This window comes from Artemia franciscana, chromosome 14, assembly GCF_032884065.1.
Source record: "Artemia franciscana chromosome 14, ASM3288406v1, whole genome shotgun sequence".
NCBI lineage: Eukaryota > Metazoa > Arthropoda > Branchiopoda > Anostraca > Artemiidae > Artemia > Artemia franciscana.
The window spans coordinates 33,027,710-33,052,967 of NC_088876.1; the positions used below are offsets into that span (position 1 = coordinate 33,027,710).

The 25,258-nt window shown below is 34.0% G+C and overlaps 2 protein-coding genes across 2 annotated transcripts in view; both read left to right on the forward strand.

Moving 5' to 3' along the window:
- Positions 1-11,612, forward strand: part of LOC136035602 (pumilio homolog 3-like) — an 88,577-nt gene extending 76,965 nt beyond the window's left edge. Inside the window, exons 11-13 of the mRNA XM_065717481.1 lie at positions 1,508-1,675; positions 5,301-5,391; positions 11,471-11,612. Coding sequence (XP_065573553.1) covers positions 1,508-1,675; positions 5,301-5,391; positions 11,471-11,597 — 386 coding nt within the window. The 3' untranslated portion in view covers positions 11,598-11,612. The remainder of the gene's footprint in view (positions 1-1,507; positions 1,676-5,300; positions 5,392-11,470) is intronic.
- Positions 11,613-20,171: 8,559 nt separating this feature from the next.
- LOC136035603 (rab GDP dissociation inhibitor alpha-like) overlaps positions 20,172-25,258 on the forward strand; it is a 56,707-nt gene continuing 51,620 nt past the window's right edge. Inside the window, exon 1 of the mRNA XM_065717482.1 lies at positions 20,172-20,323. Within this exon, the coding sequence (XP_065573554.1) occupies positions 20,279-20,323 (45 nt within the window). The 5' untranslated portion in view covers positions 20,172-20,278. The remainder of the gene's footprint in view (positions 20,324-25,258) is intronic.

Consider the following 25,258-nt stretch of genomic DNA (forward strand, 5'->3'; position numbering starts at 1 on the left):
CCGCTTCTAATTTTTATAGTGGATCATAAATAGATTATTATTGTTATATAAGAAGCAGCCCATCTGGTTTGATTCATAACTTCGCATACAATACAGAAATGATAACTTCTAGCTCTTATCCAGAAGTAAAATTAACATGAACCTCATTAACCTCATGAATGAACCTCATTCATTAACATGAACCTCACCTCACCATGAACTTCACCTCAGAATTAACATGCAAATTTTATATGCCAAGATGTCGTTGCCGCTACAACTAAACATTTTACCTGACGTTTTCAGACGCTTCAGTCATAAGCTGGGTGCTAAGCTGTCCTCAATGGAATGATGAAGATCAGAATGATTAAATTATGATTGAATATTAATTGCTGTTTTGATCCTCTGTTTAAACGCAGCTCAGAAGTTTGAAAATATCAGATACAAAGTTTGCGCGTAAAAGCAATCTTTGAAAAAACACATCTCAATGATTACTAGTTATGAGCCGGGGGGATTGGGTGGTCTCAAACATAAAAATCTGTGAAATGTCTTCCATTATATACTGAAATCTTTGATTCAGTTAATTCATTTCAATCAATGATTGAATGTCAATTGCTTTATCTGATCTTCAGTTTAAATGCAGCTCAGCAAACGGTTTTTGGCCATAATTTCTAAAGTTAAAAAATGTCTGATGTGAACTTTAGGCGTAACAGCAATCTTTGAAAAAAACATCTAAATGATTACTAGTTAATGTCCATGGGGGGGGGGGTGTTCTCAAACATAAAAATCTGTCAAATGTGTTCTTTGTATTTGTTCCATTATATACTGAAATCTTTGATTCAGATGATTGATTCAGATCAGTTATTGGATATACTGCTCTTCTCATCTTTAGTTTAAATGCAGCTCAGCAAACGGTTTTAGGCAATTATTTCAGAAGTTTGAAAATGTCAGACACGACCTGAACAAGTGAAGTATGAACAGGTTTTTAGGCCACACTTTAAATATCATTTATGCTATATTTTAAAGCATTAGATGCCTTTTGTATATTTTTTTTATTTTCCCAAAAAAGGAGAAAATATAAGGTGATTTCCGCATTCCCCTTGCCAACAATCATAAGAGTATATCAACAAAATCGTTGTTAGTATACAATGAATTGCTGCACCACAAAGACAAAGTTTTATTTTGAACTAAAACTTTTTTTATTTTGATTATTTTTTTATTATTTTTTTTTCTTATTTTGAAATACAATGAATTGCCTACACAATTAAAAAGAGCCAAATTTGGTTTGTTTTTAAAATAAAAATAAAATAATAAAGTACAAAAAAATTCTCAAAGTTCAGGAACATCAAGTAAATTAGTCAGAAAAATCAAAACAAAAGTAAAACACTTCAAGATATATAAAAATATTAATAAACTTACCATTAGAAGGACGGCTACCTGATACCTGCCAATGTCTACTTAATCATTATTCCGTTAAATACTGAAATCTTTCACTAAGGTATCAAAAACTGATTTAGTCGTATTGTTCCAGGTGACCTAAAACCAGTTCATGAGGCCATAGCAAAGACTGTCTGTTCGTTGGAGAAAGTTGAGGATAAAGATAAAAATCAGGTTCTACCAGTAGAACATACTGGAGCTCACTTTTTAATGAAGAAGCTGATGCAACTTGATAAGAAACGACATGAAAGTGGACTGTCTAGTAAGTAATAAATAACTAAATTTTATTTTCGGTTGTTTTCTTTTAAAGCGTTGATAACTGCCTACATATAGTAGTACTAGGTACCAAATAAACGGGTGATTGTTTCAGCTTTCATGTTGTTTTGGTATGTGTATTCAAGGCTTGTCTTAAAAGATGGCAAAATAGTGATTATAGTTCCTTACTTTTGCTCCTGTGTATGTAGCAAAAATATTTTTTTGTGATAATTATGGTGATTTTGTGATGTTTCTTTTTTTTACAAAAAAAAAATGTGGAGTCTTCGTGACTTTTTAGAAATTTCAAAGATTAATTCTTCCTCAGTTAAGCTTGTATTCGATGGGCGGGGTGCTAGGTTTGACAATTATTCTTTTCCACACCCGATCCTGATAATAACCGGTAGTTCCCTAGTCTCTAGTACCCTCCCCCTTACTCGCCCCCAGTTGTTCCTACTGCCTCGAATCAACAAAATACCTGTTTTTGTCAACAATGTCTTGAATTTGTCACTTCCAATATCTGATTCAGTTTAAGCCATGTCTCGCACAGGTGAGGAACACAACAGTCATTTGTTGTAACTTTTCATTTAGGAAGCCAAATGAACGCCAAGCTATGCACAATTAAAAGGAAATTAAACTATAATGAATGAATGAATGTATTTTATAACCCATCAATCACACAAAGGCATGGCGATGAAGTATCAAAAAGAAGAAAAAAGAAAAAGAAAGACGCATTCAAAAAAAAAGGACTAATATATACAAAATAAAAACACGAATAAACTAGAATTGTATAAATGAACGCCAAGCTATGCATAATTGAAAGGAAGTTAAAATATAATAACACGTAGACCTTTTGTTGAAGAGTAAAAAAGAATTAAATAAATATTTCTAACAGTTTGAATATTTTGGGTTTGTTTCTGGAAGTCTATCAATAGGGAAAAGAGAGAGAGAAAAAGAACTAGATTATGTAGTCAATACATATCAGAGAATGACATAAAAAGACTAAAAATGCAAAACGAAACATAAGAAACTCACATCTGATAAGCTAAGCAACACACTGACACAGACAAAATTGTTGTATAATGTGGTGTAAGCCAATAAGGTATTTTCTATTATGGTATTATAGGAGAAAATAAAGTTGTTTTGAGTATTAACACAATCCACTATGATGATCATTTTAAAATATAAAAATAAATGGTTAAATTTTGCTAGTGACTCGTATCAAAAGATACCCAACAAACCTACAAAATATTATTGAATAATTTTGTTTGAATTACTGTTATCCTTGTCTTAGCATTCTGGATTCTGTTTATGCGAAACAATAGGTTTAATTTATTATTTCTTCATTTTCATTAAGGATTTTTCATCTTTTTATGTTACTTTTACTAGAATCTCGTATCTGGTAACATTTATGTCATCTAGATAAAGACCCTGGCATGACATCATATCTGTCTAATTCAGTCCAGAATGAATTCATAGCAATTATTGGTAAACGTATGCTTGTAAAATTATTGATAAAGGTCCACAGAACAAAATATTTAGGGACAATATGGAACTTATCAACTAGTTTTCTAGAATCTCGTATCAAAAGATACCCTACAAAACCTACACAATATTATACAATAATATTTTTTGGATTGCTGTTCTCCTTGTATTAGCATTCTGGATTCTGTTTATGCTAAACAATAGGTTTAGTTTGTTATTTTTTTATTTTCATTAGTGATTTTTGATATTATTATTTTACTTTTATTAGAATCTCGTATCTAGTAACATTTATGTCATCTAGAGAAAAACCCTGGCGTGGCATCATATCTGTCTGATTTAGTCCAGAATGAATTTATAGCAATTATTGGTAAATGTGTGCTTGTAAAATTATTGATAAAGGTCCACGAACAAAATATTTAGGGACAATGTGTATCAAAAGATACCCTACAAACCAACACAATGTCATACAATAATTTTATTTCGATTGCTGTTCTCGTTGTGTTAGCATTATGTATTCTGTTTACGCTGAACAGTAGGTTTGGTTTATAAATATTGGGACTTTTATTGTGTATCTTTTTTTCAGTTTTTCACTGTCACAACTAAACATATTACCCTTTGTATATTTAGTTTATAAATGGAAAAAAGCTCAGATTGAGAAAAATCAAACTATCCTAGTGACAAATCTATACATATAAAAATAAGTTGTTTGTCTGTCTGTCGACTGACGTCGTGTTTGTCCGCATATGACGTCTGAATTATTTCATCATATACCAATTCAAAAACGAATGTATTCAAGCCGAAGTAGCTGAGTTGGTAAAGCGTTATGTTCCAGGTTCTAGGTCCGAGAGGTTCCAGGTTCGAACCTTGGCTTTAGCATTAATACGAAAGAAGAAAAAAACTAAAAAAGGTAAAAACTACAAAAAAACTAAAAAGAAAATACTAGAAAAACTAAAAAAGCTAAAAAACTAAAAAAAGGGGTAAAAACTAAAAAAACTAAAAAAAAACTAAAAACTGAAAAAGAAAAAAAAACTAAAAAAAGAAAAAAAAACTGAAAAATAAAGCAGAAAAAGAAAACTAAAAAAAAATAAAAATAAACTAAAAAAGGTAAAAACTACAAAAAAAAACTTAAAAAGAAAAAAAAAACTAAAAAAGCTAAAAAAAGGTAAAAACCAAAAAAAAAACTAAAAAGAAAAAAAGGAAAAAAATAAAAATTTATTTCATCATATACCAATTCAAAAACGAATGTATATACAGACCGGGACACAGGGAATATAAATGACGGCCGGGACACTCAAAGAGAAATTACAAACCGGGACACAAATGACGACTGGGACGTATGTGTCGACTGACGTCATGTTTGTGTGTCGACTGACGCCATGTTTGTCGACTATAAATGACGACTGGGACACAGGGACACAACTACAACAGGGACGCCGGGGGGCACTGGGGGGATATATAAATCACGACTGGGACACAACTACAATGGGGACGCCGGGGGGCACAGGGGGGATATATAAATGACGATGGGGACACAGGGAATGTTTGATTAGCAATCACCATCAACAAAGCTCAAGGGCAATCATTAGAATAATGAGGTATAGATCTGAATACGGATTGTTTTTCCCATGGACAATTATATGTTGCATGTTCAAGAGTCGGTAAACCTGACAATCTATTTATATGTACAGACAATGGGACAGCGAAGAATGTTGTATATTCGCAAGTTTTATGTAGTTAAAAACATATATATATATATATATATATATATATATATATATATATATATATATATATATATATATATATATATATATATATATATATATATATATATGTAGGTTGTACGATAGTGGGTAAGTTTTAGGTCGAGAAAGAGTGATGGCAAAGGGCGAAAGAGTGATAGCAAAATAAGAAAAGATATAGTTTTTTATGTACTATCTCTCCTCTCCCTTTCTCCTCTCTTAGTCCCCTCTCTCAATTCTCTCTCTCTCCCTCTCTCTCTCTCTCTCTCTCTCTCTCTCTCTCTCTCTCTCTCTCTCTTCTCTCTCTCTCTCTCTCTCTCTCTCTCTCTCTTTCTGTCTCTCTGTCTCTCTCATCGCTTATGGTGAATTGGTGTCAGTTTTCGCCTTACGATATTTTCGTCATTTCAGATTTGTTTACTTCAACCTTACTTGACCAACTCACAGCAGACGTCATTAGCACATGGATATCAACCAATCGAGGGGCATTTACCCTGGTTCTGTAAGTATTAGTCATACGAAATTTTAGCTTAGTCATAATTGTAAGTATTAGTCATACAATTGCCCTTTATTATATAAAATTGCCTCCCTCTCTTTTTCTTATTCGTCTGTTTTTCGTGTTCTCGTGCACGTTTTTACGCTCAGAATCTGATGACTTGTAGATACTTCCTGTATCCTACGCGACCATTTTGAAATAACGACATGTGTGCCCAGACACGCCCTCAGGGTTTGGGAGTTTTGAGTCTTCTTAAAGTCCTGCTACATTTAAACTGATTACCCCACATGTCTTGCTAAAAATGAGTATGTACTGTGCTTATTTCTCAGCTCTTTTCTTCCCATATGTAGACGTTTTAGCGAATAAATTATCGTTTTTATAGTCAATTTAAATATAAAGAAATGTGTGTAGAGAATGCTGGAATTAGAAAAAATGTCTTAGAATTAGAAGAATGTCTAAGAATTAGGAAAATGTCAATACAGAGAGGAAAAAATCAACCAAAGCGAAATAGTATTTGACTTTCCTCTGCTGAAAATGTATACCTAAAATTCAATAATAATAATAAATCTTGGTACTGACAGCTGATTATTCCACTACACAGAATTCAGCAATGCATATCATTTTGTCTTGACTTACACGGGAATGTATTTGGTGGGAGGAGATAGTATTTCGGGAAAGGATAGGATAAAAAAAGAGGTGAGCTCTATGAAATTTAGGGCGGGCCTACGGGTCCTGAATGCTCCTCCTTTGTATGTGCCATTTTTAGCATCTACTAGTTTAGAAAACGTATCAACTAGTACTAAATACTGCTGACCTGATGTTCAACCTAGAGTCAGTGCTTTAAAGGGCAGTTAGGATTATCCTGGGTTCTAGAGATATTCCTTACCAAGAAGCACTCATTACACTAAACATTCAGTCCCTAGAACAAAGATTATGTAATCTCATCATGAGGTTTGGAAGCATTGCTTTTAGACCCAACCCAACCCGTCTTACTTGCAGACGGCCTGCCTGACAGCAGAGCCAGATAGAAGTCCAAACTGATTCCTAGACGTGCACGGACAAACCGATATTATAATTTGTTTGTGCCTTTTTTATGTCTGTGTTTAACAGTGCATAGTTCTTGTTTTTGTTGTTTTTGCAGCTGCAAATTAACCAAGAGCAAATTAGCCCTGTTCTGTAAAGCCTGTTGAAAGACTAGTATCTACGTTCGCGTGAAATATCATGCTTGAAATCCAATATGTGCATGAGGCCGCAGTTTAATACAATTTAATTTCACAAAAGTGCTAATGTATTTTTAATGTTCAAAATCGATCCACCAGTGGCTTTTTTAACCCAAGGCGTCCCTTAACTCCCCAACACATTAAATAAGTGTTTTGAGATAGCTATTCTCAGAATAGTCGAAAGATGTGTATATGATGTCTATATAATAGTCAGAATAGTTGAAAATATTTGTCTCCGAGGGTATATAGCCCACGAGGTCCTGAAGACAAGGGTTCTGGATTGTTCAATAAATCGATTCCTCGGAGGCATGCTTTATTAGAAAAGATTTGTATGCTACATCGTGTTTAAAGGTAATCATACAAGGAATTTAAATCTTTATCATTAGAGAAAAATTGGCTGGTAACCGACTTCAACCTCCCCCCCCCCCCCTGCTAATTTTCTACCAGAAAGATGCGTATGTATTACCTTACTTAAACGGGAGTTTTACAATGAATTTGTATCTGTGTGGTTTCAAGGCAAAAAACCTGGGAAAATTTGGTGCAAAGCCTTGTTTTGAAATTTTGATTAAATACTCTTGTTTGAAATTTTGAAATGTTTTGAAATTTTGATTAAATATTCTTGTTTGAAATTTTGATTAAATACTCTTGTTTGAAATTTTGAAATGTTTTAAAATTTTGATTAAATATTCTTGTTTGAAATTTTGGAATGTTTTGAAATTTTGATTAAATACTCAAAGTTTGCGTAAAATTTATTGCTGTTCTGTATTTTAGTTTTAAAGCATAAAAGCAAAAAAAAAACTTTTAAATACTTTTACAATTAACATTTGTTATAACTTAATAAAAGTCTAAGAAAATGCTCTTAAAAAAATTAATGAGCTATTCTAAAACTTAAAAGAGCAGAAATAAAGTGACATAACAAGCCATGCTTAAATGGGAAAACAATATATTTAAAATCAGAGATGGGCTTCCGTCCTCCTAAAGGCACGAATGTTTTTTGGCTTTACGAGAAACTATAAACGTTTTGAACTTATGTGTTTTTTATCGAAAAGAACAAAAACGAATCAACTTAATATTTTTTTTGAAAAAACACACTGGCAATAGTCAATTTTTTGAAGCAATAGTTTGTTTTATAATTCAGATTGAAACAAGCTGAAAACAATAAATGTTTTTACAGATGTTCTTAAACTTAAAAATCAAAATACCTTTCAAGTTTACAGGAAAGAAGTTTTTTTTTGAAATAAATGAAATTGCGATTGTTTTAGTTTTTAAATTTTGAAAAGTCGTTTTTTTTCTTGCTATTTTCCTTTTGAGTTTCTTTTCCTCTGTTTTATTTAGATTTATACCAAAAAAAAAATGTTAATGTCGAAAGTAAAACAGTTCAAAATAGGGATGAAACCTTTTAATTGACAGTGAACAGATATAAAATTATTTAACTGGATATTTCGAACGCATATACAGTGTTCATCATCAGCAGTAAAACTAAAAAAAATAAAAAGTAAAAAAAATAAAAAATAAAAAATCTAAATGTTAGTCGTCAACATTTGAATCAATATATATAGTTTCATCAGCACATCATCAGCAGTAAAACTAAAAAAAAAAGTAAAAAAAAAAAAAAAAAAAAATTTGTATGTCAGTCGTCAACATTTGAATCAATATATATAGTTTCATCAGCACATCATCAGCAGTAAAACTAAAAAAAAAAAGTAAAAAAAATAAAAATAAAAAAAATTTAAATGTCAGTCGTCAATGTTTGAATCAATATATGTAGTTTCATCAGCACATCATCAGCAGTAAAACTAAAAAAAAAAAAATAAAAAAAAAAAAAATTTAAATGTCAGTCGTCAACATTTGAATCAATATATATATAGTTTCATCAGCACATCATCAGCAGTAAAACTAAAAAAAAAAAGTAAAAAAAAAAAAAAATAAAAAATTTAAATGTCAGTCGTCAACATTTGAATCAATATATATAGTTTTTCTCTGGAGCTCAAATGAAGCTCATGCCTTCATGGAGCTTTGAGTGTTGGCAGCCGAACTTTTATTTCTGATAATTTATGTTTGTTTTAAGTTGAGTTGATTATTCATTTAGTTCTGTTCGCTATAATTTTATCTTTTTATATATCTTTCTTTTTACACTTTTTGGACTCTGATCTGGATCTTTACTGTCTTTTGAAACTTTTTTTTTACATTTTTTAAGATAGTTAAAAAAATTCTTCACTGGGTGTAGTCTGTATTATTGACTGAACTTTTAGGTTGGTATTCCAACATATAGGTAAAATTCAATCAATTTCCTATAGTAATGTGATCTTTATAGAGTCGTCCCAGTTCACGAAAATATATGGGAGGGGCAAAATATATTTCTCAAAACTGAGGAGCGGACTTTCAAGGAGCGAATAGTCAAGAAGATATTTTCAAGCAAAATAGGGAACAAGCTATTCTTTGGAATCTGTGGGGGGGGGATCTAGAAAGGGAGGAGAAAGTGCCCCCTGTCCCCATCCTCCAATTAGCGTTGCTAGTAGTGAAGATGAACTAGAGATAAGACTTCTAAAGCTGTATTCTCATTATGAAATATTGCTGCATATTAAAGAGTGTATGTCAGTCATTTGGGCCTATACTTTCAGTCCATGTTTGTCATGGTTTTCCCCTCTTCAGTTGATTTTAAGCAGTGCACTGCAATGTGTTCGTGTATGGATTTATCAAGCTCAAACTGAAAGGAAACAACAGTTTGTTGAAAATCGTGGAACGGGAGATAAATTTTCAATTCCACATCCACTGAGATCGTACTGATGAAAAAATATGTCTGCATGCAGAGTCACTAAGACCCTATTTGTGCCCTGGGATAAACTTTGTAATTTTCACCCTCCTCCTGCCAAGCTTAAAGTTAACTATAAGCAGGTTTAAAGTAAATCTGAGCTTTAAGAGCTCAGGACTTGAAAACCTGTGGTCAGGGGCCTAAATCTTTGTGTCGATGATTTTTGGTTTGGAATAGAGGTCATTGGTGTGACCCTGTAAACTCAGTCAGAGTTGACGCTGCTGTAATTGGACACCTGGAGAAATCAGGGGGGGACACGGGAAGTGGATGATGATTTTCATTCAATTACGTATTTTACTCCCGACCTAAGGCATCTAATCAGGAGATAGGTGCCTGCGGTAAGCAGACCATTGGTCAGCATTGCAAAAAATAATTTTTTTAAGTTCGTCTGGCAAGCTTAAAGCCAAATAAAAAGCAATCACTGGTTATATGGTCGTTATATGGTCGTTGTTGTGCCTAAGAGTCATATCTGAGAATTCCATACTTTTGAGGTAATTGCCAAAATCCATTTTTCAAGCTGCTCTCAAAGGGAGTATCAGCAAGGCAATCTATTCAATGCAACTTTGGTCCTCTTGACCCACGTTGTCTTGGTGAACCTAACTGATAATCTTTTCATAAACCGAAACACGGGAAATACAAATATTCACTCAATTTATAATATTATTCTTAAATTAAACTAATTGTTAATAATTGTAATAAGGTCTTACAAAATCACCAGGAGACTAAATTAAATACAAGACCAAGAAGAATGGTAGTATTAGATACCAACACAAAGAATATTTTACAACAAATTAATTTGTTCAAATTAATTAATTTCAAATTTATCTTCTTATTTTTTATCCAGTTGCTTTTGTATGTTCTCAATTATTGTGCATATAAATGACAATTAATAAATTATTAATTAATTATTAATTATTATTAATTAATTAATTAATTAAATTAATTAATTAATTATTATTTATTGTTAATTAATTATTAATTAATAAATTATAAATTATTGTGCAATTATTGCGCTACTCATTATTGTGCATATAAATACACTGTGGTGCATCGGTTTAGTTTTAATTGTATAAATAGATATTGACTGGTTTCTTATATCTCTTATTGTTTTTATTTATAGATTGTATAGGTTATTTTGGGCTTTATTGATACTCTTTTAATTAGTTTCTTTCATACTTAGCGCTGAATACACCTAGTTTTTTACGGACGAAATATCAGTCGCTTAGTTCGTTTTTTTTTCTTCTACTTGCCGTAGACCTGCTGTTTTGTTAATTAGTTTCTTAAATATTAGGTGCTGAATACACCCAATTTTTTACGGGCGAAATATCAGTCGCTTAGTTCGTTTTTTTTCCTTTCCTTCTACTTGCCGTAGACCCGCTGTTTTGTTAATTAGTTTAATTAGTTTTGTTTAATTAGTTTCTTCTATATTTAGTGCTGAAGAAACCTAGTTTTGTACGGGGGAAATATCCGTCGTTTAGTTCGTTTTTTCCTTTCCTTCTACTTGCCATAGACCTCCTTGATTAGCACCCCCTCCCCCTGATCTCCCCAAAATTATTCAGGCAAAATTTTTCGAAAAATGTTCATTTATTTATTAATTAGTAATTTATTAGTATTTTTATAGATCATTATTCATTGTGTTTTTTCAATTGATTAATAATCAATTAATTATTTTCATTTACTGTGCCCTCTACTTTATTTTAATAAAATAAAATTTCAGTAATTACAAAATGAGTATAACAATTAGATTATTTATTTAAAATTTTGCGCCCCTAAAATTTATGTGCCTGGGGCAAGTGTCTCCTCTCCTTCCCCCTAAAACCCGTCTCTGATACAACCTTTTGGTGTGACGAAATCTATAGTTTTTTCAGGTCCTGTAATTAGCCGTCTTTTCGCCTATATTAGTGATTCTTCCCTTGCTATCTAGTACTGATGTAATAGTTTAAATTTTGCGCCCCTAAAAATTTAAGGATTAAATCGTTGAAATTTTGTGTTTTAAGAATAAGAGGTTTGCTGACCAGTCTTGATTTTTTTTAATTAATGCTACTTTTTTTAGAATGCTTGAGACAGAAATACCGACTATTAAGGATGAGCTTGGCGAGAAACTGGCAACCTTTAAGAAGGCCTTGAAAAAAGAGTCGACAAAAGGAGCTACCGTTTTGTTATCTAAGCTTAGTAAATAAACTAAGCATGTATTACTTCTTTTTTGTCCATTTTGTTAATGGGTCATATAGTGTATTGGTATTAAGTGTATTTTTTCCACAAAACAAGTTTTTCAATGAAAAGTAAAGAGCTCCATTAAACCAAAAATGAGCAGAAATTAAGTCAAATAATCTTCCAAGCGTAAAATTACCACAAATCACCATCAGCAAATCAATGAAACTGAAAACGAACAGAAATTACAATAAATAGCCGATTCAAACTCAAAACGAGCAAAAATTAACATGAGTAGGGCTGATAACCCCCATGCCTTCTCAAGACCAGAACATTATTTACGCTTTACTCAAAACAAAATATGCTTTAAATGTTTTCACTTTTCTTACTTTTATAAATGAAAAATTATCAAAGGAATAAATAATAAACTGTAAGGTATATAAACTATAAACCATAACAAACTATAAGGAATAAATATTAGTAAATGTCAATAAAACTGACAATTCACAGTCGTTTTTTTTTTGTTTTTTTTTTTTTTAGTAAAGCGCAAATTGTGTTCTGGTTTATGCCTAAATGTAAGATGAATTTTCAACAAAAGTGACAAAATCTTCTTCGTCTTACAGGAATATACGGTTATTTTGTATCTGTTTTTCTGTGTCTAATTTAAGGACTTTCTATATATCCCAAATTTATCGCCTTAATACCCTTAGTTTTAATAGCATTAGTAGTAGTAGTAGCTGTAGAATTAATTTTAGTAGCCTAAGCTTGAGTGACAGTAGCAGTAATAGAGGAAGTAATAATAGCAACAGTAGCAGTAGTATGAGTAGAAGCGGAAGCCTTAGGGTTGCAAATATTTTCTTTTGGTTAGTTCAACATGCCTCACAGCAAGCCCTGTTAGTTTCAACTTCACACAACTAACTGTTCCTAAGATATCGCTGTTTCACTCTTTTAACATCCTGCATACAGAGGGTGTGTTCTGATTCAGTTCATCTCCCCCCCCCTCAAAATTTCTTGAAAATTTCACCTTCATGCCCTTAGGCATAGCTGTAATAGTAGTCACAGTAATAGTATGGATATTACTAGTAATAGTATTGAATAGCGGTTGTGCTACTAGCAGCAGTAGTATTAACCTATTGCCTTTTGGTCAGTTGAACATTCTTCTCATCAAGTTCTAAAAGTTTCAGCTTAGTACAATTGCCCATTACTATGACAATGCTCATATGTCCTTTTGATAACCCGTATGTTTATATACTTTTTGAAATTTTCATCTTATTGCTCTTAGCTCAGAAGTAGTTGCAATAGAAGTAATTGTAAATGTAGAAGTAGCAGTAGGATTAGCAGTAGTGTGCACATATTGCGTTTTGCTGACATGATCTTCTTAAGTATTCTCTGAAAGTTCCAACTTAATACCCAAATCAACTCTTGAGATACGTTATTTTCACAATGTGCATGCACATACCTTCTTTTGATTTGGTTCAAATTTCCTCTTAAAACTGTAAATAGAGTTGTGTGGTAGTAGTAGTGCTGGTAGTTGTAGTAGTATTGATAGCATGCTAATACTTCCTTTTTCATCATCTCCCTTATCGTTTCCTTAATTTTCCAAATGAATATACTCAGTTATTCCTTCTGTGTCTCTTTTGACACTCCGTTTACACATAACGTGTTTCGATTTAGTTCTACACTCCCTTCAACATTCTCTGAAAGGCTTACCTGAATACCCTTCGTCTTCTTGGAAAGTAAACTTCAAACATGCATACCTTTCTCAATAAAATATACTATGTGTAAACAATGAACAAATTATCTAACCTACAGCCCTTGTCCTGAGGATTGTTGGGGGGTTGACACCCCCAATACTGCATCTTTCAACAATGTTGAGCAAAATAACTCTCTTAAACTTTCTATCGGATATTTTTTGGGTAATGATCGGATTGGGGGGGGGGGGGAGGCTGACGTTCATCTATTCACTTTTGACTCTTAGAAGTTTACTCTTAATTACGTTTAAAATGTTTTGTTTTTTAATTTTAATAAATAAATTATTAAAACTTTAAGGAATAAATATCATTATGTGTACACTAAACTGACAATCTACAGCCGTTTTTATCTGTAAAGTACAAATTATGTTATCGTCTTGAGAAGGTATGGGGGTTGTCGAAGACATAATTTCCAGACCTTTCAAATACGCTGAAGAAAATGGCTATCTCAAAATTTTGATTTCTTGTCTTTTGGGAGTTGATTGGCGTAGGGGGAGGGGCTTGTTGCTCTCCAATTACTTTTGACCAATTGAAAGGGCTCTAGCCCTTTCAATTTCCAATCGAATGAACCTTTTTTGAAGTTTCTGCGACAACAAATGGTCATCTCAAAATTTGTATCAAATGCATTTCGGAAAATACGAAGCTTGGGGGGGGGGTTGTATCCAACCTTTGGTTACTCTCAATCTTAAAATGGACACTAGCTCTTCTTACTACCAATCCAGTGAACCCCATCCGAAGTCTATACGATCATCTTTTCCATATACATCTTATATGTTCCCAGGGTATAACTTACAACCCTTGCTCTGAGGGCTGTGGGGGTAGTCATTCTCAAAGCAGGGGTGGGTCCAGGATATTCTTTAGAGGGGGGGGGCGCATAATAGGTTGCTTGGATAAACTTGCGAACAAAGAAATACTCGCAATTTAAAGGGAACCTCGACAATTATGCGTCGTAGGTAGGTAGTGGAAATGGTCATAAGCTTAATCAAAATCCGGTGAGGGTTAAAGTTCTAATAAATTTGTTGAAATTAAAATGGTATAAAAATACTAATACAAAAACTAGTAAGCTATAAAAACCATCCCGTCATAAAAAAAAAATGAAAAGCTGTTTACCATCTATAAAAAAAATGATATTTAGTATTTTTACTAAATAATTTACTTTTTAGCGTAAAAAAAATGGAATTGGTCTTGCACCATGTTTTGGGGTCACGCACTCTTTGTGACAATTTGTGTATGTTAAATCATTAAGCCTGTCGCCTAACTTTGCGGCATCGCTTAGTAACCATGATAGTAATGAAGAGTAGGAAATGAGGATGAAAGATACAACTTATATATTCGTAAAAGATATATTAAACATTGAATGCTAGTTCTTTTAGGAATGCAGCAAGAAAAACAGACGCTTCTTTTTCCCCAAAGTTATCCGTCAAATTTTTGAGACAATTTTGTTCAGCATAGTTGAAGCATCCAATAATAATGTCTTTTGGGGTAACATAATCCCCTACAGCCCTTGAAGAGGGGCTTGTAAACTATGAAATTTACCCATTGTATACGGATAGTATTTGATATAGGGGGTAATTTTGTAATTGGGGTGGGTCTCCATAGGGGGAGCTTTCCGTGGGGAGGGAGAATTTTCCAGGTGGAGAACTTTCCAGGGGAAATTTCACACTGGGGGATTTAAAAGTATTCTTATACGAATTTTTTTTTTATTTATCTTGCTTTTCTCTTTGCCAACTCAATTTTGCATGTGGAGATTGCCCGGGAAAAATTTCCAAGGAAGGGGGATTTCCAGAATGACCGGAAAAAAGATTAAAAATTACAGTATTTTTAAAATGAAAGTATGCTAAGGAGAATTCTTCAGGCTGAATCATCCGCAAGAAATTTTATGGTAGGGAGATTTTTGGCGAGGATAGGATTATCCATAAAGAATTTTACAAGGGAATTTCCTGGAGGGAACGTTGCAGGGGGGGGGGGTTACTTTACGCTGGAGGAACTTTCCACTGGTGATTCTTTTGAGAGAGGGAGGAAATTTTCACAAAGGGTGAGCCATATTTACCAGCGTTGTTTAAAAAACGACCAGAAATTAAATTTTAAAAACAACAAGTTTCTGCAACTGAAAGTAAGGAGCAATGTTAAAACCCAAAACGAACGTAAATTATTCTATATGTGGGAGATATTGTCCTTTCTTCAATACCTCGCTTTTTATGCTAAAGTCTGGCTTTTTGTCCCAATTCTTAAAGAACGACTCCTGAAACACAAGGAACGTTTAATTAGAATAACATGTTTTCTTAAATGTTCTAGAAAAACTTTACCGTAAAGAATGAGGTATTGAGAAAGGGGCAATCCCCCGCATATACAGAATAATTTATGTTCATTTTGAGTTTTGATGTTGCTCCTTACTTTCAGAAAAACTAACGATATCGCTATCTTATCACAAGAAAACTTTTTTTTACAACATATTTTTAAGCATGATTCATCTTTAATATGGTACAGCCATCGCTAAAATCACGATATAAATAGAAATACAGCCATAACATCGAATTATTAACTGGCGCTATGAAATAGAGGACCCTCGTCATCTCAGTTTAGCTTGCTTTGTGCTAGTTTTCCCGAGCTTCTTGGAGTGACAGTGCAAGTAACCAAAGACTTAGTCTCGCTGACTTTGCGTAGTGCTATGGTCACGCAAATTAAATACGAAAAGATCGCCGTATTTGAACTTTATTCATCTCACTTGGTGGTGGCACCATCTAGTTGAGGCGCCATCTAGTTGGATTTGCAAAAATGCCATCAGATGGCTGCTGCGAACTTTTGCTCTCCTTCTCTTGACCCATATCAGTACAGGTGCTTGCAAGGAAGCAGCACAATTGTTTACTTAGCGAGAATGTAATAAGTTATAGTCTCGTGTAGTACCACTAAAAACCAGATCGACCATATACTCATCAACAAGCGAAGAAGGAAGGTCTCTTGAAGATGTCAAAGCGTACCGCGGAGCCGATTGCTCCTCTGACCATCAACTAGTTATGTCCAAATGCAAAATTAAGTTAAAGGCAGCGAAGAAAGTGTCAGTTACAGTTAAGAAATTTGATGTCCAGAAGTTCTGTCATAAGACTATTCGTCAAAAATTTTAATCTTGCACTAAAAAAAATAGGTTCGCAGCTTTGTGCCTCGATAACTCTGACGAAACAAGTTCTGTTTGTCTTTAGAAATCAATATTGGAGTGCGTAAAAGATGCTGCAGTGGAAGTTCTTGGATATAGGAAACGAAAGAAAGAAGGGTGGATTAGTGAAGAAACTTGGCATCTGATTCAGGAAAGCACAAATCTGAAAGCCCTTGTTGATAAATACTCACTTAGTCATTCATTTAGTCAGCCTAGCGACAGGCAATGCTGTGATAGTTTAAAACAGCAGAATAAATGTGTCCATAAGCGAGTGAAAACGTCTGCCAGGAATGACGAAAGAGCATTTGAAATATAGCTGTAATAAAGAATATAGTAGCTGAGGCAGAATGAGCACCAAAGGTTACCCAAAGGTTATTCAAGTCCCTAACTTATCCGAGTATGATGAAATCCTCTGGCTAAGTGTTAGACCAAAAGTACTCCCTCGTCCATTTAGTATTATTGCAATAGCTGTTTTCTATTACTCCCCAAATCAAAATATCGAGTCAAAACGTAATTTCATCCAGCAATTACAGGCAAGTGCTGATTTTGTTATTTCTAAGTACCCCAATGCTGGCCTTTTTTAGTTGGCGATGCCAACGACCTTAAAATGGATTCTTTTTGTGCTTCACTTAAAGTAAAGCAAATTGTTAAAACACCGACGACTCGGGGTAATACCTCTCTTGATGTTATTTTAACTAATATGTAAAATTTTTACAGCCCTCCCTCAACTTTGCCCCCATTAGGTAGGAGTTATCATCTTTCCATTCTTTTGTCCCCCTCCTCAAATTTTAAGCATACTTTCTCAATAGCTTATAGCACTTACCGCCCTCTTCAAAATTCTGGTCTTCTTTCTTTCGGTATGTGGCTGAGTACTGAAGATTGGTCCGACATTTATAGTTTACAAAACCTTGATGAGAAAACAGTCACGTTTCATAAAAAGCTAATTGATAAATATCAAATTTGTTTCCCAGAAAAAAGGTTTAAAACGAGCTCAAGTGATAAACCCTTTATTAATCAAATAATAAGAACACTAATTAGAACCAAATTGAAGCTGTTTAAAAATGGTAAACTCGATAAAGCCAATATACTAAGAAAATCAATTAAAAGAGAAATTTGTAAATTGGCACGATCCTACTACAAAAATAAGATCGAAGAATTTTTCACTAATAAGCCAAAAAACTGGTATTCCGAGGTTAAAAAGCTATGTGGCAGGAGTCCTGACCAGCTTAATTTCAACTTACCAGAGCCCCCTGATGTTACTGCAAATAGTCTAAATAAATTTATCGCTTCCATTGTCCAGAGCCTTCCAGCATTGCCAATCCAATTATCAACAGGAGCCCCATCCCCCTTTTTCCCGACTGTTTCCCCGTCTGAGATTGAAAGAAGAATTGATAAACTAATTGAGAAACTAGAAAGCGAGTTCAATATCGATCCCTTACTGGTAAAATTGGTTGCCTCCTTTTTAACAAATAGATCGCAGGTGGTTAAATACCAGAACCTTTACTCAAATCCTCTCCCTATTTACAATGGCATACCCCAAGGAACTCTCCTAGGCCCCTCCTTTTTTCAGTCATGATTAACAGTCTCGCGAAGGAAATTCTTGACCGTTGGAAATTTGTTGATGACCTAACGATTGTTGAAAGTTGCTTCAGAAATTAAATAAGCGACCCTATGAGTATCCTCAATGAAATTGGAAGTGAGGCTTTGGACCTAGATATGACAGTAAACCCCTCTAAGTCCATGATAATGCCGATTTGTTTCCTCAAATCCTCGCCCTGTTTTCTTAATCCTATCCCTCCTGAAATTTATGCGTCCTTGGTTAAATTACTTGGAGTCACAATTTCTTCAAATTTAAAGTGGGATATCCACATTAAAGATGTCATCCATAAAGCTAATGCGTCTATTGCCCTCCTTAAGCTCCTAAATAAATATAGCGTCCCCCCTTCTCACTCCTTAAGGTTGTACACGTCTTTTGCCCGCCCGCATCTTGAATATGCTTGTCCAGTTTGGCACCCTGGCATCTCCCGTGAAGAATCAGACAAAATTGAGTCAATCCAAAAAAGAGCCTTGCGAATAATTTTCAAAGAAGGCAAGGTGCCTTACTCTCTGCTCCTAAAAAAGGCTAGTTTGGAAACCCTTGAGCAAAGAAGGTCGTCGTTGTGCCTCCGTTTTTCAAAAAATGCAATAACGAACCTTCGGACGGCAAGTATTTTCCCCAAACGTCACTCACCATCCAGATTACGACAGCCTCGAGCTGTTTCTGAGCCTATCCCAGTCTTGTCCCCCATTCGCTGCGTTGCTTCCAGATATGAAAAAACCTTTGTCCCCTTCATCACAGAAAAAATAAAAAAAAATAGCCAACTAGTTTCTCCCCCCTTTTTTTTCATGTGAGGTGCTTTAGGTCGTTGCACTAATTTGCTTACCCCCCGCTGTTTTGGTTTAGTTTCCCTTTTAATCATATGTGTTTTACGTGTGTTTTATGCTTCGTTCCTTTTTTTGTGGGTTTTTGGACTTTTTTTTGTCTCCCTTTAATTTGTAGATATATATGTTTATTTTCTTGTTCTTTTCTGTATTATTAGATTTTTTTGTCCCCTTCCCTTTTTTTCTGACTTGTATTTGTTCAAGTTTAGTTTGACAGATTTTTTTTTTCTTTTTTTTACTCATAATTTGATTATTCATTATTATTAGTGTTTTTTGCTTTGTTTGCTTTGTTAGTCGACTCCGAAGTCCGAATTCGGCCCTTTGAGGGCTTGTGATAGTGATCTTTTCGAAATAAATATCTTATCTTATCTAGCAGCCGATTGGTGTGATAATAAAACCGCTTATATGCTTACTAAGAAGCTTTCCAGTGCGCAAATAAACCCTTGCCCCTTTATAGAAGATAAAAGTGGGTAGCTGCTTATTAATCAGTTAGATGTCCAGAACTTTTGGAATGACAATTTCTTGGATTTTCTGAACCAGCCGATACCTCTTGAGCCACACTGTTGGTCCCCAATGTGCTCCTATCTAACTTGGATATCTATTTGGGCCCCATCTTTTTTCAGAAAGTTGTAATAACCCTGAAGTCGCTAAAAAATAGGAAAGCAGGAGTCATGTTACCCCTAAAGACATTGTTATTGGATGTTTCAACTATGATAAAAAAAATGATTGTCTCGAAAATTTGACGAGACAAATTGGGGGGAAATGGAGCATGAAAAGGGAGCTAGATGCCCACCAAACGTTTTGGTCACTTAAAAAGGGGACTAGAGCATTGAATTTTCGTTCGAATGCGCCCTCTTCCGATCTTCTAGAATCACTATTTTGATACGATCACCTCTGAAAAAAAATCACGTTTTTCTTTATAGGAAGCGTCTCTTGTAGGGTTCTCTGGTGCATTAAATTTTACAGTACCACAGATTGATTCCTGATCCTGACAGATTCCTTCACTTTTAGGGAGTCTGCGAGTGTTTCCCCCCTTTTTCGAAAATCAGGCAAATTTTCTCAGGTTCGTAACTTTTGAGAGGCAACACTAAATAGGATGAATCTTATATATTTGAAATCAGTATAATAATTTTATTCTTTTGATGAAACTATTGATATGAAAATTCCGTTTTATAGAGCTTCTGTTACTATTGAACAGAGTCACTTCTTACTTACAGTTTGTTACCACGAACTGTTTGGAAAGCAATCCATAGAAAGGGTTCGATCTAACATAACTCGGATGTTCAACAATAAAACGCATGTCTTTGTTTGATGCTGTGTAGTAAAAATTTGATCCCAAATAGAAATCTTTATATTTTTATTTGACCAGCCTAAGTACTGCCCAAAAATGGATGAGGAATATGATGCAATTGTTCTTGGAACTGGCTTGAAAGTAAGCAATTATTACTGTTTTAGAAACATCTTGGTAGCCTATAAGTTAAAAATTTGTCATCTTCCTAGGTGAGGTTTATGATATGGACTAACCTTCAGTTTTTTTGAAGGACAGCCTGTTTGATGGTACGTAGGCCTACCTTATTTTTCCTGGTATAATTAGTAAAATGTTATGGTAAAATTTTAGTTGATTGACTTCTTGCTATCTGAGAAAGGGGTTAGGTTATGAAAATTAAACTTTCAGGGATAAGTCTAATGGCTAAAGTATGTCCTGAGAAGGTATTTTGAAGTATCCACCTCGGTAAAATTCTAGTTAATTGACTTCTTGCTATCTCAGAAAAGGTTTAGGTTAGGAAAATGGTACTTTCAGGGATGGGTCTACAGGCTAAAGTATGTCCTGGGAAGGTATTTTGAAGAGGGCTCCCTCTAGAGGGCCCTGAAATTTGCCTACATGACAGGTCTATACAATTGAAATTTTGACAAATTAACATTTTACCTTAATTTTCAGTTACTAGTTGCCTTTTCTCTGCCTTTATTTCTGAAAGTGCAATTCCTGTTATTTGAGTAGGATTTTGAGCCATATCAATGTTTTTTTTTTTTCAAGATTTAGGAAATGTATTTGCATATCTTTAAAACTTTATAAAATGGGATTGAGCAAAGTTATGAAGCTGAAAACAATTTTGTTGTACTTCAATTAAGCAGAAGATCTATTTTGCAAGGTTTCACTTTTATAGCATACATATTTTTAAAGGTCATCAAAGGTCAGGGCCCTCTAGAGGGTGAAGGAGTGGAGGTAGGTAATTCAAAATACCTCTCTGGGACATATTTTATTCCGTAGATTCATCCCTGAAACTTTCATTTTCCTAACCTAAACCCTTTCTGAGATAGCAAGAAGTCAATTAACTAGAATTTTACCTCCACCTCCACTCCTTCTCCCTCTAGAGGGCCTATTATACTGGCTGTATTATATTCAGATGACCCATTGATTTTAAATTGGAAATGATAGTAGGCTATCCTTTTTATGAGTCAAAGTGATTTGAGAGACCCCCCCCCCTTCCACACCCATCATTTTCAATAACAAACATCCAAACAAAGTTTTGAGATATTAATTTTTTTAGTATTGTTTGAAATCTCAGTAATTATGTGTATGGGGATGTCAACCCCCCCCCCCTCCCCCTCCAAGGTCCCAGGACAAGGGCTGCAAGTTTTGCAATTTGTTCATTGTTTACATATATCATATGTTATTGAGAACTTTCTACTTTCCCAAAATACAAAGGGGATTAAGATGAATATTAATAACATTTTGATTAATAAATATCAGTATATGTATATTAAACTGACAATGCACATACTTTTGTATTTTGTTTTTCAGTGAAGTGTAAATTATGCTCTGGCCTTGGGAAGGCATAGGGGGTTTGAGCCCTACTCATGTTAATTTCTATTCATTTGAGTTTAACTTGGTTATTTATTGCAATTTCTGTTTGTTTTACCTTAAATTACCTTAAAACACAGCTTGGAGTGAAATAAGGACTTTTGATCCTGTTGAATCACTCCTTGTGATGACAGTTACATATGTGGTTGATTAGATTCTGGTACATCCCAGTCAAATCTCCATGGTTTGTCACTCCACTCAGCATCCAGACAGTATTTGAATACATCTGTTGATTCAGCAGAAACAGTGTTCTCCTTGAGGTTGTTCCAGAGGTTCACAATCTGGTTCAAGAAGAAGCTGTATCTTGGTCCAGTCCTTGCATGAAGTATTGATGCTGACTTATTATAGTTTAATGCATGGTAGATTATTTGATTTTATTTTTGCTCATTTGTGGTTTAATGGAATTCTTTACTTTTCTTAGAAAAACTTATTTTCTGGAACAAGGTTTTTTTTTAGTTAATAACAGGTAATAGAATTATTTGCTTGTTTAACAGAGGCAAGGTAAATGTTCTAGTAATAAAAATAATTGACAAATACATTATTTAGGGCTATATCTAGTCCCATTGTGGTGGCTAGGGTATAGTTGTGGTAGTAGTAATTATGATATTTGGAAAGCATGTTAATTAGGGAATTGAATGGTACTGCTCTTTTGTTATTATAGTATTTCCTTCATAGGAATTTTGGTGCACAAAAAGCTTAATAATAGGGGTTCTTTTCTTACTATTTTGCTTAGTGGTATACTTTGTCAGCACCTTTCAACAGGAGCCAAAATAAGGCCTTAAGGGTATAGCACCAATATCAATGGGTATAGCACCCATTTGATACTATTTTAACTTTTAAGTAACAGAATAGGTTTAGGACATGTCAACATAGTCTTTAAATCCTTGCAAGTAGAGGAGGAAACAGCTTTCCAAGCCCTAGTTGGGGCTGTAGATGCGCTAGATATGCTATGGATGGGGCTGTAGATGCAGTATATGCTGCTTATTATCATTACAATGGCTAAATTGAATAGTTTTAATTCTAATCAACATTCTAGTTGTAGGCTATAGCAAGGAAAAATAAACAATAATTGCATTATGGTAACTTGTTTCTAGCTTCAATAGCTGTGGGGCTACATGAATTTTTTCAGACCAATTTGAAATTCAAATTTAGGTATTCTTAATTCCTTACCTTAAACTCTACTTTCTAGCAATAGAACAAATCCCTTGGTCATCTCAAGATATTCATTCCTGTCTAGAATTTCTGGTTGTCATGTGTTTTAACTTACTATCTTTTATTTTCCTTTATAAATTAATCTCACATGACTATGCCACATGTCATGACAACTTTATATCTTTTGATGATTATTGGGGAGAAGGAATACTGGGCAGTACAAAGCAATGTCTGTCTGACTGGCTCCTCACATGACAGGTGACAATGACAATCTTCACTAAGAAATGACAATCTCACATGACAATGTGACATTTATGACAACTTTATATCTTTTGATCATTATTGGGGAAAAGAAATACTGAGCAGTACAAAGCAATGTCTGTCTAACTGGCTCCTCACATGACACATGACAATGACAATCTTCACTAAGAAATGACAATGTCACATTCATGACGACTTTATATCTTTTGATCATTATTGGGGAAAAGAAATACTGGGCAGTACAAAGTGATGTCTGTCTCACTGGCTCCTCACATGACAATGTCACATTCATGACAACTTTATATCTTTTGATCATTATTGGGGAAAAGAAATACTGGGCAGTACAAAGTGATGTCTGTCTGACTGGCTCCTCACATGACAATGACAATCTTCACTAAGGAATGACAATCTCACATGACAATGCCACATTGATGACAACTTTATATCTTTTGATCATTATTGGGGAAAAGAAATACTGAATAAACAATCAAGAGAGATAAAACTCTACAAAAAGAAAACTTCAAATGAGACAATGGCCAGTAGAATTAAAAGACTAAAACAACGCGGATATTTCGCCTGTATAAAACAAGGCATCTTCAGCACAAGATAGAAAATTAAAAGAAAACTAATCTAAAAACAAATAAAAACCACCACCAAATATAATAAATACAATTGTCGCTGCTTATCCACGTAGGGAAAAGCAGCTATGCGAGTTACTTCAATGAGAATCAGAGAGCAACTGAGGAAAAATTTATGAAAATTGAAACTTAGTTAATTATTCTGTTGCAAAATAATCCTCTTGTAAGCTAACATTGAAGCAACTCTTTTTGGTCTAGTGGATAATCTTGTCCCCTGGTGATTGTGTAAAATTTTAATTCCCCCATCAACTATTGGTTCATTTTTTTAAAGAATATCATAAATTGGGTCAATATTTAAATTCCCTGTGTCTCTATTTATTGAAATATTAGCAAATATATGTTTTTTAATTTCTATAGCCTCCCTCGCCCACTGAGAAAAACCTCTATCATTAGAAATAGCTGTAGCCTCATCAAATTGTATATAATGTTCAGGATAAAAGAATGTGTGTTCAGCTAGAGCCGAAACAAAAGTTTTGGGAGGCTTTCTTAGTTGTAGGGTTTTTTCTATTGAGTTGAAATGCTCAATAAATCTTTCAGTAAATTGTTGGTGAGTTATACCAATATAAAACTTTCCACAGGAACAAGGAATTTTATATACCCCACTAACTAAATCTCCCTGGGTTAAATCCTTCCCAGAATTAAGAAAACTACCTAATGGTCTCACTGATTGGAAACAAGTATCAATGTTATGTTTACCCAAAATTCTTTTAAGTATCTCCCCCAAAGTAGGTACATAAGGTAAAGAAATGAAACGTTTTGGTAAGTTTAATTCTGTGCACTGTGAAACCCCAATAACCCTATTGTTGTGTTTAATGCGTCTATTTTTTATTATTTTATCAATGAATTTAATCGGGTAGCTATTATAAAATAAAACATCCCTCAAATATAACAATTCAGAATCCAAAAACTCCCGGGAACAAATTCTGAAAGTTCTATCCACCAGTGCAATCACAACCCCTCGTTTCACTGAGATAGGGTGGCAAGAGTGAAAGTTCAAATACCTATCACTGTGGGTAGGCTTTCTATAAACCGAAAAAAGTAAATGGAACTCACTTTTGATCAATAAGATATCCAGAAAAGGTAGTTTATCACTTTCTTCAAGCTCCATTGTAAATTTTACGTTTTTGTCAAAACTATTTAAATGTTTATGGAAAAGGTCTAAAGACTCTAAACCGTGTTTCCAAATGCAGACCACATCATCCATGAATCTGCCCCAGAAACAAAGAGAGAGCCTAAAACTGTGTATGGCAGAGGTTTCAATAGATTCCATGAAGAGATTTGCCAACAAAGGGGAGAGAGATGCCCCCATAGCCGAACCGAACACCTGTTTATAAAATTCACCCCTAAAACCACAATAAAGAGAATGTTCATTTGCAAGAATAACCAATTTCATAATGACTTCAATCTCTAAACTCGCCATGGTCACACCTTGTATCAAATCAAAGTGCTTTTG